This window comes from Lonchura striata, chromosome 1 (assembly GCF_046129695.1).
Source record: "Lonchura striata isolate bLonStr1 chromosome 1, bLonStr1.mat, whole genome shotgun sequence".
NCBI lineage: Eukaryota > Metazoa > Chordata > Aves > Passeriformes > Estrildidae > Lonchura > Lonchura striata.
The window spans coordinates 112,315,481-112,334,536 of record NC_134603.1 but is presented as its reverse complement, the minus strand read 5'-3'; the positions used below and the strand labels follow the sequence as shown (position 1 = coordinate 112,334,536).

Sequence of the window (19,056 nt, the reverse complement as noted above, 5' to 3'; positions counted from 1 at the left end):
TAGCAAAACATTTTTCCCATGGTTATTGCAACAATCCACCCACACAGACAATTTTACTTGTGAGACAGGCCTAATCAGGTTACTAAAGACCTTGGAAACATTAGATTTCAAAATATTTATTTAAGCCAGCTTCTGGCATCACTGTAACAGCACCAACAGGCTACTACAAATACAGTGGTAGTACACTTGATTCCACAGATCAGTTTCTGCTTGTCTCACCCCCTTCCCACTGTTTTTGTGTGCTTGGGGGTAGGTGGAAAGCATATGCAAGTTTTTTTACTAAAATACTTCAAGCCATTTATTGAAGCATGACCATCAGAAATTCTGTTCTTTATATTATTCATACTTTTCTTTACCAGCTGTGCTCCTTACAAAGTGATTGTTAGGTGCTTCAAAATGCAATAAAGCCATCTTTGCACAGGTTTGTGCTGAGCCCTGTAACTCATCTCTTCTGAAGTTCTACAATTCCTCAGTAAGTCTACCTAAATCTACCTTCTACTATAACCCATGTAAATCCATTGCTATTGCTTTAGCATAGCAGTCATTGGGATGAATTACAGAAGTCTTCTCTAATAGCACATCTAAGTCAATACACACAGTGGAAGAAACCAGAGACATGAGTCCATTCACCATGACAAAGTATCTACAGGTTCAAACAAAGGAAAGAACAACCACAAATGTCACAACTGTAATCATGTTCTCTGTAAGCACAAATAATTTTTTGTCTGATAGTATGAATATGAACAGAAGACAGAATGAAGGGACAAACCATCTCAACAAATGTTGAGAGTTTGGATCTTCACAAGGCTTTTCTAGAAGCTTAAGTTGCAGCAGAATTATTTAATGTCATTCTGTGATCCTGGAATATAGTGCCATCAGACAACAGCGCAATGTGTCAGAGAATACATTCAAAAAAAGTGGATGTAGAAAGAGGTCTAAGCTTTCTAAGCTGCATAGATACAGAAACTTCAGTCTCTTTGAGAGAGACTACAAGCAAAAAGAAGTATTTCAGTTTCTCCAGTATTTGATAATGTGGAAAGGTGTAGGCACAAATCACAAATGCAATGTCTGTTCTTGATTAAATGCTCCCTTTGTTTTCTAGGTATCACAATCTTAGAGACCAAAGCAGTAAATCACAAACAGTTCTCTTGCTCTCCACAGCTTTCAAAGAATTGCACAGATACTTCAAAGAAGGTAACAAAAATAGCACTATTTTATTTGTTTCTCAGTACAGTTTGTGAGTTTTTGACTTACGGAAGTATTTCAAGGTCTCTTCTATTTGCTCAGTTGTTAAGTCAATATTGGCATCAGGGGAGATGAGAGGTGTGTGAAGCCAGTCGTCGTGGTCATAACCATAGATTGTATCTGCTCTTAACTTATAATGAGGCAGCTGCTCTTCCAGGAGACTGATGATTTCAACTTCAGGAAGATTGGTACTATTGCACACATCTGTTAAGGGAAAGGGAACAATTTCTATTAGTTATCTTGAGTACTATACATACAAGCTTTCAAAAACTTTAGTTTGTTTTGATATCAATAAGATTTTGCTGCATGTAAAGAACAATTCAATACAAATAAGTTTAGAAGACATGCCTGGCACAAATTATCCCAAAATATCATATTTACTAGTAGTATGAGGGCATGTACTCTTAGTGACAAAAAGCCTCACCTCTAGAACTAGGGACATTTATTGAAGAATAAGTGGGCTAGGGTGGAGAATAGAGAGCCAGTTACAACTGGAGTATGAAGAAAACATTAGTGCACAGAGGAATGTACATTTTTGATGTTCTACCTCACAGATCATTTTTAGCTTGCAAGCCTTATGTATCTCATTAACTTGGTCTTGGATTATAATTTATTACCACTGTATTTTTTTTGTCTTTGCTGCTGGCAGATTTTTCTCAAGAAACAGAAATCCATGGCTGCAATAGCAAACAAAGTCACAGTTCACACCTAAGACACACTGGTAAAGATGATTACAGGAACTCCCAAGGCACCTTTTGACACAATTCTGACTTGCATTCTGTGCTGTGGCCCCTCATGCTCACACACATATCAAGTTTGCACACAGTTCTAAAAATGGATACCAACAGCCAACAAGAACTGCAAAAATGTTACAAATATAATTAGAGCTTTAAATTTAGGCCAAGAGGTAGCTGAGAAGTTTTACCACAAAAAAAAAAAAAACAAAAACAAACCCAATTCAAGGTAGAAACTTTTTTACCATGAGGACAGTCAAACAGGGAGACTAGACTTGACTAGAAGTCAAGTAAACAATGCCATGAGCATTTACTCTAAAAGACATGCTTTTAGTAGAAGTCAGAACAGATTTCCTCCTGAGGTACCTTCTAACCTATACTATAATGAAGAATTTTGAGAGTGTATCAATACCAAAAACGCTCACAATACTTCTAAATATATAAGTTTAATTATCATATACAATTGAATACAATGTCATGCTAAATATTTATTAGGAAACTGAGCAACCCAAAGTATGTTTTCAGTAAATATTTTGTGCAGCAATCTGCACGGTTTCCATTTCCATACCAGTACAAAGAGAAAACACCATCATCCAGCACACATCACACCCCAAGTAAGGAAGAGCTATCTAAGCCTTTTTTCGAAGAGCAATACACCAAAGCTCCCTCTTAAACCAGGTTATAGCTCTTGCAACTCTTGCTGAGCAAAGACTGTCAAGACGCTGAGTGCTCCCATGTACCTTTACACTGCCATGACCAGGCTCATCATGGTCCCCAGCCAGCACGTTCTGCCAGGAGCCCCATGTAGCCCCCAGCCTCTGGTCCTGCCCTGTGCGGTGCTGTAAGCAGGCCTGTGCCTGGCTCTGTTCCCTGCTGACACTGACTCATTGTCCAGGCTTCCTGGATTGCTGCCATTTGTCTCATGATCGACCCCTGGAGAGTCAATTTGAACCCTTGCTGCCAGCATCTTTGCTCTGCTTGGGAACAAAGGGACTGGGCTGTGCCAACAAGGATTGTGCCCTTCCCATCCTGTCAGCTGCCTATAAAGCAGCCATGCTCTTGCTGCTTCCTGACAAGAGCGCCAATCTTTGTAAGAGAAACTTATTCTTGCTGGATTGAGGTAGACCTGCAATTCCCCTCTTAGTGGAACTCACCTCTGTCAAAGAAGGGGAGGAAGGAGAGAATGGGGAAGTAACACAGACTTCTCTATACATCATTAATTACCTGCTTTTCACCTTTCTAAGCCAGAAATTACATTGTCAAAAGCATCTCAAGCACTAAAAATTGCAAGAACATTACTATTCTATCAGACAACAGTGCAGAGAATACCAAGATGAACTCATACTGTCAATCTCCTGCCTACATACTTTACAAAACCCTGGTAACTAGAACTATAATCCACTTGGGAAAGTTGCATTGTACTTTATGGTTCAAGGAGTCTGCTATTACCTACCAGAAGTATATGTTAATATGCTATTCTCCTCTGCCTTCATCCACACTGTTCTGCTAGCTCATGTACATCTGCGAGTGTCTTTCCAGCCTCCCCACAGTTAGATGCCCACATGTGCATCTGTTTTCATAGAGCTCTAGGCAATGCAAGAATCAACCTGCACATATCATTTTAAGAAGTCCTTGCAACCTTCTCAGAGGGACTACTGGCTTACACAGAGAAACAAGATCTGCCTCCCATGCTTTGAAAGACGAGAGCCAGCCTGTAACTACAAACTTTCTTTTTCCCTGGCTATCTTTTTAAGGCTGACAACATCATCTTAGTGCCTGCAACCATCTGAATGCAGAAAAGACAGCTGATCAGAAAAAAAAATCTGCTGACATGTACTAGATAATCAGAAACCTTTCTGAGTACATGTACACATAAAGGAATTTTCTTTTATACATCTATCTTTGGATTACCTAATTGTTCTCAATCTCAAGGAAACAGAGTTCATTTTTTTCATTGGGGTTGTTTTGGGGGAATTTTCCTGGACGAAATATTAATTTTTCTCTTCAGAAAAAATGCAAGAATCTACACAGCCCAAGATGATGGTCTTGGGAACAAAGAAATAAAATCTGAGAAATTTAAATTTTTAGTGTCCCTTTTTTATTAGAATTCCAAATGAAATAGACTTTGTAGATGAGATGAGGAATTGTACAGATAAGTAAACTGGTTTGTTTTATCCCAAAAACTAGTGAAAAATGAACGCAAAGGAAGTGACCAATAAAATGTGAGGAGAGAAAAAACCCCTCATTCACGCACACAGAAAAAAAAACCCTACAATTTTATTGTGGAAAAGAAATCCACTAGAATGTGAAGGCCAGGCAGTAAAGAAATAAGAATTATCATGGACAAGTCAACCGAGAAAATTCTTCTACTCTACCATATAATAAATCCTGAGCATTTCTAAGCAATTCAAAATGCCTAATAACCAGAAAAGATATTAATGAGTAATTGAAAAGGCAACTTTTTATGATGCTGTTATGATGCTATTGTCATTAACTTCTAGTGCAAGTTTAAAATCTGTATACCAGCAGGAAATAAAAACAGGCTCTGATGCAATTGCCTATTTAGAAAAACAGGACACCATAATTACATTTGTTCATGCCTAGACATTAGTTCACCACTTAAGTCACGGCAATATTGTCAGTGCTACAGTTAAACAATCTCTCCCCTTCACTCTTCCTCCCCTCCCTTTTCTGAGAGGCACATATTTGTTATGAGATGATATGCAGATTAATACCATTCCCCAGTTATATTTTTTATAAGACCCTGATTGTGTTTCCACTAAGGTTTTTTAATTATTTCTGATTAGAACTGCAAAGATAAACAACTAAGTAACTTCTCTACTAAGAACACCCAAGACGTCATCTGTGATTGTGATTTATGATTAAGTTAACTGATATCAAACAGACAGAAAAGCACGTCCTCTTCTTCTAGGTGGTACCTCCATTTTATTAAGAAAAATGTAACACCTTACACTTAAAACACTGATAATTAATTAAAAATAATACAACAAAATATAGTGAAGCATATCTTTTTGAGTTGCTGTTATGGATTCTGGGGTTTGTAATCTAAGCAATTTTCAACTTTCAGTTTTCTGGAAAAAACATTTGGCAAACAAATTTCTACAAGCAGATCAAAACCAAATTAAATAGTTAATAAGTAATGAACTCATGATTCTTAATAAAGCATGGATCATTCCTTATGATTAAGGTTCTCCTTATGCTCTTGCAACTTTATAGCTTTCAGCACTTCACAGAAATAATTAAATATGAAAATGAATACATTTCACCCTTTTTCATACTATTTTTGAAAGTAACATATTCTACTGCTTTAGTTTCTTCTTAGCTTAAATGTATGAACACCCCACCTCACTTGTTTTGTTGCAAATATGTATTTCTCCATGCCCTGTTCCTCAGGAAATGAAGAAGGTGCTCAGTCTGCTTGACTCATGCTTTCTGTTTTCTAAATAAGATTAAAACAAATGTTTTCAAAGACTTTTGTCCTGGTTAATTTCTTGTTACAGTTTCTAATATTCTCTTTCCATAAAGAAAATGCAAAACCCACAGAACACTCCAACTGAGCTCTCTTCTGCATACTTCTTCACACTTCAGTATCCCTTGGGTAGTTATTAATGGATTACCTGCTATCATATCTCATATCTTTTCATACAGTGGTATTTGACTGGCTGGTGTGTCTCTCCCATTCTGGACATACTAAATCTCTCTATCCCGTGTCTCTCAAGACAGACAACTCTCAAGTTTCACTGGTTATTTCAGCTTGCTTATATTTCCTTAAAGCAATTCTTATTATGCTTGCTGATCTAGGTACCTTTGACTATTTCATCAGTTCCATTTCTTCTAGGCACATCTCTATCCATACAAAATCCTCTAAATATAGTAAAATAATTCTCCACTGTGGAGACTGAAGTGAGGGTGGGAGGATGGCTTCTTCTTCCCCCATTTTTTTAAGTGTTTCCCATTCAGAGAAAGAAAGAATTTGCAGGACAACCATGTGCATGTGAGGATAAGAGTACACTTATTTTCAGATGCACACTAGTATCTTTCCTCTGCTGACAAATGAGCAAGGAGTTGATCATAGAGAAAATGGAGTGAGAAGTCTAAAACAATGGGAGCTGACTGTATGGAGACAGCACAGCTCAAGGAATGCCTTCCCCCCTCTGCACATAACAACACAGAGATCACAAGGCATCGTGTGGGGTGGTCACCCACTGTCCTTTGTATCCTGCACTCATACATTAAGTCACTTTCCATATAGAGTTACATACCTACTTAGCTGACAGTGTTACTTAGATGGGTGGAACTATGCCAGCATCTCACAAACAAGCAATTCAGCCTCAAACTAACTGCAACTCCAGCTAAGTACAACATGAACCACAGGTAGACAGCTTTGAAGATCTCATTCCTATTAACACGGCCACCTAAAGGCATCTCATCTGTCTACCAGGCTTTTGGGTTTCATCTGTTCATGGCTACAGATGTATCTGTAGGAAAGAAAAACCTAGCCTGACTGATAAAGAAGGAGCACTTGCTCAATTTCAGCACGAACTTCACATTAGAACTAATGATATTTTCAGAGATTGAACCTAGAACAATGAGAAGGGACAAGGGCATGGGGAGTATGGTGGCCAAGAAAGAACACCCCAAAACATACAGAAAACATGCAGAGAAAAGGAACTATATAAACCTCAGAGCCTGTTATCTGCAGGAGCCTTAAACACAATGCAAAGAGCTTATCAGTACAGTCCTCACAAAGAACATAAAATATGTCTTTTCTGCCTGTCAGCATTCTGCTTCAAACCATCCCAGATCTTTATGGTTTTACTGCTTTGCTTGTGAGCAGAGCTCTCCTCCCAAAGTCAAAAGGACTCCCACGTCTCCACAGAACCTGCTGGCAGTACAAACTGCCACCTGCCGGCAGAACTGCCTTAGTACCCGAACCTCCAAATCCCACGAGACATTTTGCCAGCCAGTTTCCTGCTTTCAGCCCACTCCTGTAAATGGAAAAACCAATCACCCAGAAACCCACTCCTGCCAGGAACCATGCTATGGTCAGGGCTCTGATCAAGAAGGGGTGTGCCAGAACACACAAGTCATAACAGAAAAGACCACAGGAAAACCACCCAGAGACAATATCATTCCCAGGGCACAGTGCTCTGAGTTGCAGTCCTGATGGAAGCAAACAGCACAAAGTGCCTGTGCTACCCTGAAATGCCTCCTCTGAGCAAAGGGAACAACTCAACTCTGGGTGTGATCTTAGGGAAGTGCTGGGCCGCTTGGCAACCTTCAAAACACAAGCTTTGGACATCAGGTTGTATCACATGCCTACCCTGATTATCTTCCAGGAAACTCCACCACATCAAACCCCAGCAGCTGGTGCTCAGCCCACAGCCGGAAAGTGGCAGTCTAAATATCCTCTCCTTAAACACAAACCAAACTAAGGGAAAAAAAAAAATCCAAAATAAACAAAAATCCAAAACAAACAAAATATGCCTCAGTAGCACTCTCAGGCAAATCTTTCACGTCTTGCAAAACAACTAAAACATCATGACTTGCCACTACCTCTTGAGGCAGCTGAGAAAAGAGAAGTAGATACATGCACAGTAACAAAAAGAGACAACAGAAACAAGGAAACTGAAGAAAGCTGGAAGAATAAAGAAATCTTCTTTGTTACTTCATGGGACCACATACTCCTTTCTTTGGTTTTCAGTCCTGTCCTATTTCCCACACACATATTACACTCACCCTTGACGCTTAGCTCTCTCAGAGTTTTTTTAAGTTCCCCTGTTTTAAATCTTTGAGAACAGACAGTCAATAAATAACAATTCCAAATAACAAAAAGCACACAATACCTGCACAGGGTCACTTCCAGTGCTGACTCCATACTAGTTAAGTAAAAGTAAGGTTCTCTGCAGACAAGGGCTACAGCATGGAGGCTAAAGTCCAGTCACATGTAACACAAGAAATCGAAGTTCATCAAGTTGAGGCTATTCCATACCAAATACCAGATTTTGACTGCTAATTTTGCTCCATGTGACACTGAGATTAGCCACCTAATCTAGATCAACAAGCAGCCAGGAGGCCATGACTACATTAACATTCTCCTTTTTCAGAAGGCCTACAAGCCAAACTGTATTCCAGTAATGGAAGCAAGAAGGATGGTCTCTCTAAATGCTTTTTCCAGCAGATATTTTCTGGATGCTTGGAATAGCCCAATAACCTCATCTTCCCCACACTTTCTGTCTGTTTAGACAGTGATGGAATGAACTCATCATTATCATTACAAACAGATCCACATAAAAATTAAAAGCAGAGGGATGAAAGTTCTACTACACAATTAGGCTGCTACCTATGCTACTGGAGAGGAAAACATGGCCTGTAGTCATCCAATATTTGAATTCTATGGGTCCACATAGACACAGTCATTAAGTATTGATTGAGGTCTGTAATTACAAGTATTTCTTGAGCATTATTTAACAATTACATGGATATGTACAGAGCAATAGGCAAAATCCCAGAACTTACCATATTCCTATTCAATTTGTACTTCAATTCAATTTCCTATTCAGTTCTAGGATGCCCAGAATGTGGCTAACTGTACTGAAACTGTACTGAAGCCTTTCAAATAATACTGCTGAACTTGGGACATGTGCTTCAATGTAAAGCAAGTAGTTAGTTTCTCGGGCAAAGAAAAAAAATCCAACTCACTGACTTGTCCAAAGGGAAAGATAGCCTTAGCATCCTTACACATTTGAAGTCTCACTGCTGGTTGCAAAGCCAAACATCTGGAAGAAAAGCTCTTCAACATGAAAGCTGTCTTATACCTCTAAAACTCAGACTCCTCAAACAGCCATGGCAGCTTCTGTAACTTGACTGGTATGGCATGACATGATTTGAAATTGCAAGTTCTGCCACACCTTTAACCAAAGTTGTAAAGCAGTGGTTCTTCTGCCTCTGAACATGAAAAAAAACTGCACAAAATCCTGGCTTCCACAGGAAAACAAAAGATTCCATGTCAACCTCTTTTTGGCTTGGCCAAACACACCTGCTAAAGACTAGGATAAAGTTGAGAATGTCAAAGGTAACGAAGATGAAACCCCACAGTTCCAATGTGAGGAATGCCATTGTTTACCAGGCTGAAGTCTCCCTGCTTTGGTACCATCCTACATACACATTCCTGCTACAAATAAAACCTGAAACAGATTTTGTGATTTGGTCAATTAAAATATTAGGACCCTACAGTACATATGTCATAAATTGAAATGAAGAATGCTTTTAATGAAAGTATGGAAATGTTTCTCCCTGTAGATAAATGCACCCATAGTCATGATTTTTATATTAAACAAAAAATAAAAGGAAACCCTGCCACCATGGCTATTCTTTTAGAGTAAGAACAAAAGCTATTCATGTACCAAAAGCATGCTGGACACGCACTGTTCAGCAGCAGTAAGAATAAACACATTCATTAACCATTAGGATCTTCCAGCTGCCAAGAGAGACTGAGAATGTCTCAAAAACCCATTGATAAATCACTGAGTACAAAAATCCCGAAAAGCAATTGTCCTGCCTTTCCTTGTTGTTCAGCCCAGCTACAAAATGTGCCAGCCAATAAACAATGGCTGTCAACAAAACTTTCCCAGAATCACAAGCAAAACATGAGAATTAAATCTTATGTAGCTTGCTCTTTAAAGATGCTTGCTTTAAGTTAAAAATGTGTTGCTTCATTATGGACACACACACATACATTGAGGGAGAAAGGTAAAGCTGAACTTCATGTGTTATGGAATTAATGTTATTTTCACATATTTAAATGCACCAATAATCAAATGTAGCTATTTAGTCTTCCTCACTATTAATTGCACCACAACAGGAAATCAAAAAATGTAAATCAAAAAAATCTGCTAGGCACTTGCCTTAAGTACTTTCTCCAAAGAATAAACCCAGAACACTGATCAACACTGCTTTCATGCATCCCTACCTTGAATAATGTACATATTTAGGCATGATAAGTGCTTCTCAAAACAAGGGAAATCTAAGAACAATGTCTTTAAAGTGTCACACTGGATTTGTAATTCCAAGAGTTGCTTTCATAGTAACTTCAGAATTGACAATTTACACTAAAAAACATAGATCATATCAGGAAGCATAAATAAGAGGGCTATATAGGGAGCACAGCAGAATTCTGCTTAAGGGAATACCAACCACCCAAATATCATCAAACCACAAAAAGACAATTCTTGATAAAATAAAAACATATGACAAAGATACAGATTAAGAGGTAGTGTGACAACCTGACACAGGAGAGGAATCAGAAAAAAACACCAGGTAACTTGAAAAGGATAAGAACTGGAAAGCAACTGTGGGAGAATGTAGGGGGCAGGGGGGAGAATCTGCATGAAGTTGACTGAGAACGTACCAAAAGCCAGACAGAAAATTCAAAATAGAGGCAATGATGCAGCAGGCACAGAGAATAAGAAAATTTTTTCAGAGTATGCTAGACCGAATAGTCAGATTCATAAAATAGTTTCAGTCATGTCGAAGCAGCTATGTCACTTTAACAGGACTGGCATTTTTGGAATGCTTTAGAGAAAGGAACATTGTTCAGTATTTAGCAATCACTGCTTACAGAAGTGTCAGGAAAGAGGGACAAGAGATCAAAACTAGATCAAGCTAACAAGATGAGACTGGTGACGATAACTTAAAGTAAATGGGGTGAGGAAAGGACCAACATTCTTCTAGCTTTATTTAAAGCTAGAAGAGACTGAAAGAGCTGGGAGAGGAGTAGACAGGGGTGTAAAAACGATGAAGGTTTTTCAAAATCATGAAGGCAACTTCACAAGGGGAAAGAAAACTGATATTCACCAAAATCCTGCATAACTAGGACAAATACTGACAGAAACTGCAAGATCAGTGTCACTGCACACAGGAGTAGTAGCCATGAAGTTCCAGGGTAAAACAATCAGCATATCCAGATAAGCAAAAGCTATGGACAGGTTGCAACACTAAATAGTTCTGCATGATGGAGGTACTTATGCTGAGACTAGACTACTGAGAGTGGCAAAGTACATGATCTCCCTATCCGGTATCTCTGGTTTCTGGAGTCAGAAACACAGTCCTGGTGTTTGGTCCAACATGGCAGAGCATTTCTTATGCTCTTTGGTTGAGTTCCACCAAGCAACATTTAACATATCTTCTCTCATATTGACAAAACTGAGAAAAACGTGGAAGTCCCACCCCAAACAAGGAGCAGAAAAAGAAGCAAATGCTAGAGCAAGTTATGCTCCACTAAAAGAGAAATATAACCACAACAGCAAAAGAGAAAGGTAATCCAAACAGAACTCAGAGAGATTCAAATAACATGAAGCAATTCAAAACTGTTAGTATTTTATCAATGCTTTTTTAACCATTTAAAGCTTAGAAGTCTACCAGCAGGCCTGTAACAGCTACCAAAACCAACCAGATCACCCTGTTGGAACAGTCTCAAAATAGCAAGCACATGGTGTCTGATGGTAACTCACATATCTAGGACAGGACAGCCACAGGTACAGCATTCTCCTCATCACCTGCATAACAACAACCGGTAATACCTAAATCCCTATGGAGTTAATTTAGAGTAATCATGCTTTATCACACTTGAAACAGAAGGAATAGAAATTCAGCTTTTCAACACAAACACATGTATCTTGGGGGGGACACACATACAAAGCAATGGAAATTCTGTGAGCCCTAATTATGTCTTTTTAAATAAAGTGATTACATAAAGAAATGGTCAGAATGACACCGCTTATCTATAGGATCAGTCAGTTATCAAAATTGGCTGATGTTCCAATGAAGAAAGGTAATTTGGTGAAAGAGAATGGAATCTCTGTTTCATATGGGAATATATTTAAAGCCTGAATAAGGATAGAGACAGGATGAAAACCCAGAGAAAACCTTCTGCACGCACCCAAACATTGCTAGGAGATTGTGTGAATGAGGCTTGGCAGCAAGGGAATGTTGGTTTCTCTGGATGTTATGACTCCTTCCACTGCAGTCACTGCAGTAACATGCAAGTTACACAACCCAAAAGGAAGGTCAAACAATACCAACTCTTCTCACTAATACCTTCCTGCTGAGAAAAAGACATTTTGTTTCACCGTGCCTCCAGTAATGTAACTTTGTTTTTGGAAATTAAAAATAAAAATCTATGTGTGTTAATTGCAAACAAAGTAAGACACAGAACAGGTTATTACCACAGAGCATTTCCCAATAACTCAACAACCCTCAGGAAATTGTCCTGAACAGCCAGAAAACACAGTCCTACATGCGTTTAGTAAGAGCAATTAGTACAATGAACAAATGAATTATGCAAGCTAATGAAGGAGCTGGGCAATTTAAATTACAGTCCATTCATTCTCTCCCTTTCCAGAGAAGGATGAAGGAAACCTACATAGCATATTAAGCAGTTAGCTCTTGAATTACAAAGTACACCATACCGAAATCAGTGCAAATAGTGAGTATTCAGACATGCTAAAGCAGACAAAGTTAACTTACAGCAGATGTCTAAGTATACTGTGTTAAGCATATTTTAAGAGAAAAAAAAAAGAAAAAAAAAATCAAAAAGCCTCACAAAAATATTCTGGTAGTCAGACAGCTATCACAAGAGTAATATCCAGTGTTATTTGACTTACATCCCCACTGTACTCCCCATTTTCAGGGGGAGGGACAGGATTTGTCAGACAGTAGCTAACAGATAAGAAAATGGCAATCAGACTAAGAGGCTTTTGTAATTCATAAAATTGTGACTACTGACCAATTTAATGATACTCTGCTTTTTCATGTCAAGATTACAGCCCTTCCTGCTCTACAAAAAATGGGATGCGGGTGGTGATACTTGTGGTTGTGGTGTTAGAGAAGAAAGCCCCCAACTCCAGTTGTTTTCATTAACATCTGACTGAAAGTATTCAGATCTGCACTGCAATTACAGAAAAGACAGGCCTTGAAAAGCATTTCCACTCCCTTTCTAGCAAAAAGAACACTAGATGGTGCTACATCCGTATTCCTATCTCTACACTCTCAGATGAATAGAGCAGCAAGAAAAAGTTAAAAGGAAAGAAAAACAACTAGGACATGATAGGTGACTTCAACATGTAGCAGCACCATGCCACTTCCATATAGGGCTGCCCAACTGTCCACTAAACACAGGCCTTGGGTCTCCTGCCCATTTACCTGTAGGAGCTCCACAATCAATAGCAACAGAAAACTTGGAGTCAGATTACATTGATATTTTCTCCTAAATCTTACTAACAAAACCTGGAATTAAATATTACAAAACAAAAAATCTATTACAACCTCTACTGATTCCATTTTCAGGTTTAGTGTTTAGAAAGTATGTGGTCCACCAGCACTTTTATCATACTAACTCTTAAAATATTCAGAACCAATTTTTTTCAACAGATCAACTATCCTGTTTCATCTGCCCTTCTGTGCCAAAGTCAGCACAGATTCAAATGCATTTGCCTCTATAAAGCTTCACTTGCAGCACCTATGAGCTTTGGATTGTGCTTTTGTATCCAATTCAGTGGGAAAGGTGCTTTTAGGGTGCTTTCCCTCTCTCAGACACTGGCTCAAAGAAATTTTTCACCACACTGCTTTTGTCACCTGGGCCCAGCCCTATAGCGCTTATAGCCTCTGTTATGCCAACAGAATTGCTTTTAGGCCACAAAATAGGTCACACCTCTAATTGTCCTAAGTAAAAAGTAACTCTCATCTCCTCTCTGACACAAAAGCATAGCAAGAATTCTATCCAGACCAGTTGCCTAAGATTCCTCTAGCTGCATTCCCACAGAAATCTGTTCAAGCACAATTCTGAGATGGTTTGGGGACAAGAAATGTTTAAGTCAACCCTATATCCAAGAATACATGCTTAGCACAATCAGAATGTACAATGCTCTTAGCTACATTGAATCTGCTCTTGAGTGCAGGCAGGAAAGATAGTGCTGCTGACAGAGAATGCCAAAGTACCTCTCTACTGTCAGCAATCACAATGGGAAATAAAAACTATAACAAAAAGAAAAGGAGCAGCATTAAAAATTCTTTGAGCATCAATGGTCTGGAAAAGTTAAATAGCAAAATGGGCACATGATACAATTACTGTTAGTTATATCAGAGATAGCTCCAATTACCTTTAGCTTGCTGCATTCCAGAAAGCATCACCACACCACTCTGTGTCTCAGTTCACCTTTCATTTCTTAAATGTGTCCAAACATTTATTAGCGAGAATTTTTGCAGATAATTTGTACAATTAGGTGCTAATTTAAGACTAAAAAAACCTATAGATTACTCTGATTGCTGAATTTGGACTCTAGGATGAGTCAAGGCTTGGTATCAGAAGAAAAGGTATAGTATATGCAGACTTGAGATAAGAAATTATTTTCCCACTTACAATTTAAAAATGTAAATAGTGATAACTTGTCAATCAGAACTAAACAAAGTCTTCATGTTACAGTCTCTGACAATCCTGACAATTCAGTCAAGTATATCTCTTTCAGATTGTTTCAAGGGTATACACTGCATACCTCCACACAAAACTGATAAAGATTTTACGGAGGGAATATGAGACCAATTCATTACTTCCAGCCTATGCCCTCTGACACCTTTAAAACACACAAAAAACCTGAAACTCAAAATTCCATAAGCACAAAAAAAAAGCCCCAAACAACCAAATAATCAACAAAACCACTGCTATTTCTACTGCAAGTCACATCATGTTGTCCTCAGGTCACAAACAGGACAAATCTGACATGGCAGAATAGCAAATCCATTTTAAAAAGCAATTTAGGACCAATCTCTAAACAGCTTGGCTGACAGCTAAGCAAGTAGAAAGATTCAGAAACTACATCAAGCTTGAATGAATTTGAAGCAGCAAGAACATGTGCTGGCCTCCATTTAATAAAAACTTCTTAAATGTTAAAAAGTGAGTTTGTGTTGCCTTTCAAGAAACCATAATCAAGAGGGCATCTTGACTCATGAAGGAAGTTGGTTGTCCTGGCTTGTAGTCAGAAATGGAAAAACAAAGTTAAATTCCTGTTAACAGGAGAGGGAGGAGAAGGGCTCAAGAGGAGACAGACCACAGCCAGCAGAATAGATTGCAAGATCCTTCTACAAGGGGCCCGGAAAACAGTTGTATTACCCAAAATGCATTTATGTGATGACCAGTTTCTAGTCTACCTAACTACATAAAAGTCAAAAGGATGACCTATTTTTTAAATAACCAGTTAAGGAGCTCTAAATCCATGAAAACAAGGAAGGAAGGATGGCAAGTAAGTTTGTTTATTTAAACAAAATATTTTATGTAGATTCATACCTGACAAAGTGACTCCAGTGTTAATCCTGCTGTTTGCCTTCTCAAGGAAATCAGGGTGGACTTGAGAGCACTTCAGCCCTTCTTTATATTTTCTTTTTTTTTCAGAATATCAGCCCTTAGTTACTATACAGCTGTTGTGCTGAGCTAAGCTAAGGCATGCTACTAAAGCAGCTGCTGACAGTCACCATTAGCTAGTTCTCTGATTTAAAGACAATTCTAGAATGGGTTGACAGTAATTTAGGATTAAAGACAATTCTAGAAAGGGCTGACAGTAACTCAGGGTAAAGTATCTGGCTGCCAATTAGAACAGCCTTAGTCTTATTGCTGTTTTTCTCAGACATCTCATTTCTTCCTTCCAAAAACTCAGCTGACTCCTCAAACATTCCCAAAAGGACTTAGAACTCATGAGGTCGTTTTAGGCTAAAAGAAACCTCACAGCTCAGCCAACAAGCTATGCACTTGGAATGGAAGCTTCCTGTCATTTCATGGCCATAACCATGACTAAACTGAGTTACAGTGATTATTCAAATGCAAAAAAATTGGGTCAGCTGACCACAGCACTAAGAATCTAATTCTATTTAAAATACCATACTTCAACACATATTCCATTTATTTGTATGAATCTATAATAGTGTATTCAACCTTTCATAAAAGTATGCAGAAGAAGCTATTCCATATATATTAACTTTTACTGTTCCAGAATGAATATGAAAAAATGAAATGGCTTTGAAAAGCAAAATTATGTACAGTAAAAATCTTAGATCCTATTTCTCCCGTCCCTATTTCTCACATTCTTCATATGAGAAAACAATTCTCATATGAAGATAAAATTCTAAGTTATGCTGAACATTAAGACAAGCATGCCATAAACTTTAAGGTGCAGTGTTCCCTTCTCCTCATCCCTGACTTTTGTTATTTTCCTAACAAACTTTCAAATGGTTCAATTTCCTTAGTACATAAATACAGTAACCTGGTTTCACAGCTGTCATTGGTCTGGCCTATTTGCAAGGATCTTAAACATTACTAAGCGCTTTAATTTAAAATCCTAGTGCCTGGAAAATCACTTCTTAAAGAAGAAAAAACGTGCAGAAGTGCAGAACAGCGGCAGCACCATCCATGAAGCAGATACCCCACCATGAGCTTAAGAACAGAAGCTTAACTCTTTAGCACCACATGCTCACCAAGGTAAAGGATTTGACTGCTTACCAGTAATGGTGCAGGCATCTCTGTACTCTCTGAAGTCTGGCACATCATCTTCCACGCCTTCGCTTACATAGTGCTCCTCGTGAATGCCTGTGTGGCAGGCTAGGACTGCATGGTTCGACAGCTCCGAGGGAGGCACAGTGGCGGCCAAAGTGCAGTCGTGCAAAGCTGTGGCGTCCAGCTTGGCAGGTTTCACAGGCTTGTACAATGTGCCATCAGGGGGACCCGCACTGGAGACCGGGGCTGGCTGGCACAGATGGAACTCCTTGTCTTCACTAGAGTCGGCTTCAAGAAGTCTGCAGAACACAAAAGGAACAAATGTTCAATTCAAGCCATTCCAAACAGTGTATACCAGGACAGATGATTCTTTTCCTTAAACAGTTTAACCTGACAAATTCAGCAAATACTGAAACCTCTACACTCTTCACAGGGCAGATGCCTATCTCTGCACTTTGCCCAGTCGTGTGCACTCTGCACCTTGCACAGTGGCAAAGTACCAGTCCTTGTACTGTATTTTTTACTAACAGCTGATGAAACATCCATATTTTTGCCTATCCCAACTTGCAGCAAACACAGTCAATTCACCTTGGCTCATTCACCAACTTTCTCTCATGTCAGCCAGGCCAAAGTTCTGTGTAACCCAGTATCTGTACGAGCCAGGTTATACAGACAGGTTGCACATTCCTGGCTGATTTACTGGAACTTTAATAACATCATAATTTGAAATCAACTGATAGCAAACACAACAGTAATGATTACAAGTTTATATTATAACTGTAGTAGACTTTCCTCTCCACTGTACACACAGCTCCTCACTGACAGACTGGCAGCTGGTACCTCAAGCTCCCTTTACAGAGAACACAGAAAACAAAACTGAAGGTGCCCTGAGTTAAAAGGACTGACCACACTGCTGCTCCCCAGTGCCTCAGCCTCAAACTGGGAATGAAGTCCCTCCAGGCTGGATACTGATGTCCCCAGCAAGATGGAATTGGCCAGAGAAGAAATGAAGAAGAGCACATTTTTCATTTCTCCCAAAACTTAACCAAACATTTTGTGTAAGAAGCTAAAGACACTGCAAAAAATGATGGTATGGTACTGCTTTTGGTTATCAGCAGTGTAAGGAAAGATGCAAATGCTCCCTACTGCTAGGAAAGGAAAATATTATTGTGGGATTGCAGAAAAACAGACTTGGGAAAGGACTTGAAAGACTTTATTATATGTAACAGCTACAACACATAAGCAGCAGCTGAAGAACAAGCCACACAGGAACACCCAGACAACATGGGAAAAACAGGAAGACAGACAGCAAGAACACAATTGCACTGATTTGCAAACAGCAGGTGTGGATGCAAGTCCATATTCAAGTGCAGCAACAAAATATGCTATATTCAGTGCTTCACTGAGAACCAGAACAACAATTTTCTTGAGAATTCTATGTGAAAAAGGATCTTTCTAATCTCTGGAACATGTCCAGATAATCTTATTTTGCTGTTAAAATTATACTCAGTTTTTCAGCATCTTGTTTTCTGGCATTTCTAGCCAATAACATTATTGCTCCAACAAAACATCACAGTATTTCTAGAAACTCACTGCAAGACTCAAATATCAGTCAAGACAAAGATCAGGTGTTTAGACCTTCTGAGAGTAAGCTCCAGAAGAGTCTTGCAGCAAAGCTGGAACACTGCACCAACATAATTTTTCTTTACCTATTTTTCCCCTTCAGCACAGGTGTAAGAACAAAAAAGCAAAATCCTCTCCCCCTTTCAGAAGGTCTAAACTAGGATACATTTGCACTGAAATCACAACACCGTAACTAGAAAACAGATGGGCAATATTAACTCTTGGAAAAAAACACCCTTATACACAAAATAACATTTCATTAAGTTTTCCTCAATTACATAAATTTGTATTCCTACATGGTATAATTTAGCCTGTAAATAGTTCTCACAGTCAGAGACTCAAAAACTGTATTTTGTAAGGAATGTAACAGCTAAGGGAACATACTAAATCAAATGATAAATTTATACCATACCCTAATGAAACTAATATTCCACTGTGGCAGCTGCAGGAAGAGAAAGCGTGGAGTGCTTTAATAGAAAGTGTTATGGTTCCCCTGCAGAGCATCCATTATTTTTGCACTATCACAGTACATACTGAAAGAACAATGGGGTTACTTGTACTGATTACTTTTAAAATGGTCCCCTTTCAAGTGGCTCCTTAAAAATAACTAGAGGGAGATTACTGATATTAAAAATTAGTTGCTCCAATGAAGTTGGAATCAAAATGCAAATCTTAATTTTCCCCTCTGCACTGAAGATAAAAACCGTTTAAGCTATAAACAATAAAAAGTACTGGAAATGTACTGACTGACTGATTAGATGGACTCAATTTTGACCTAGCTGCTGTCACACATATGTGAATTACATTTGTTTTGAGAAACTGTTAGATAAGTCTGTTGTTATGAACAAGGCCTTGACTAAGATTAAATAGCTAAAAGCTCCAACAGCACTTTTC

At 38.7% G+C, this 19,056-nt stretch overlaps 1 protein-coding gene across 2 annotated transcripts in view; it reads right to left on the bottom strand.

Annotated features, from left to right (window-relative positions):
- Positions 1 to 19,056, bottom strand: part of TRAK1 (trafficking kinesin protein 1) — a 101,718-nt gene that overhangs the window by 63,461 nt on the left and 19,201 nt on the right. For both annotated transcript variants that reach the window (XM_031503900.2, XM_021531283.2), the window contains exons 2-3: positions 16,546 to 16,838; positions 1,255 to 1,449 (exon numbers count right to left, since the gene is read on the bottom strand). In XM_031503900.2, the coding sequence (XP_031359760.2) occupies positions 1,255 to 1,449; positions 16,546 to 16,838 (488 nt within the window). The remainder of the gene's footprint in view (positions 1 to 1,254; positions 1,450 to 16,545; positions 16,839 to 19,056) is intronic.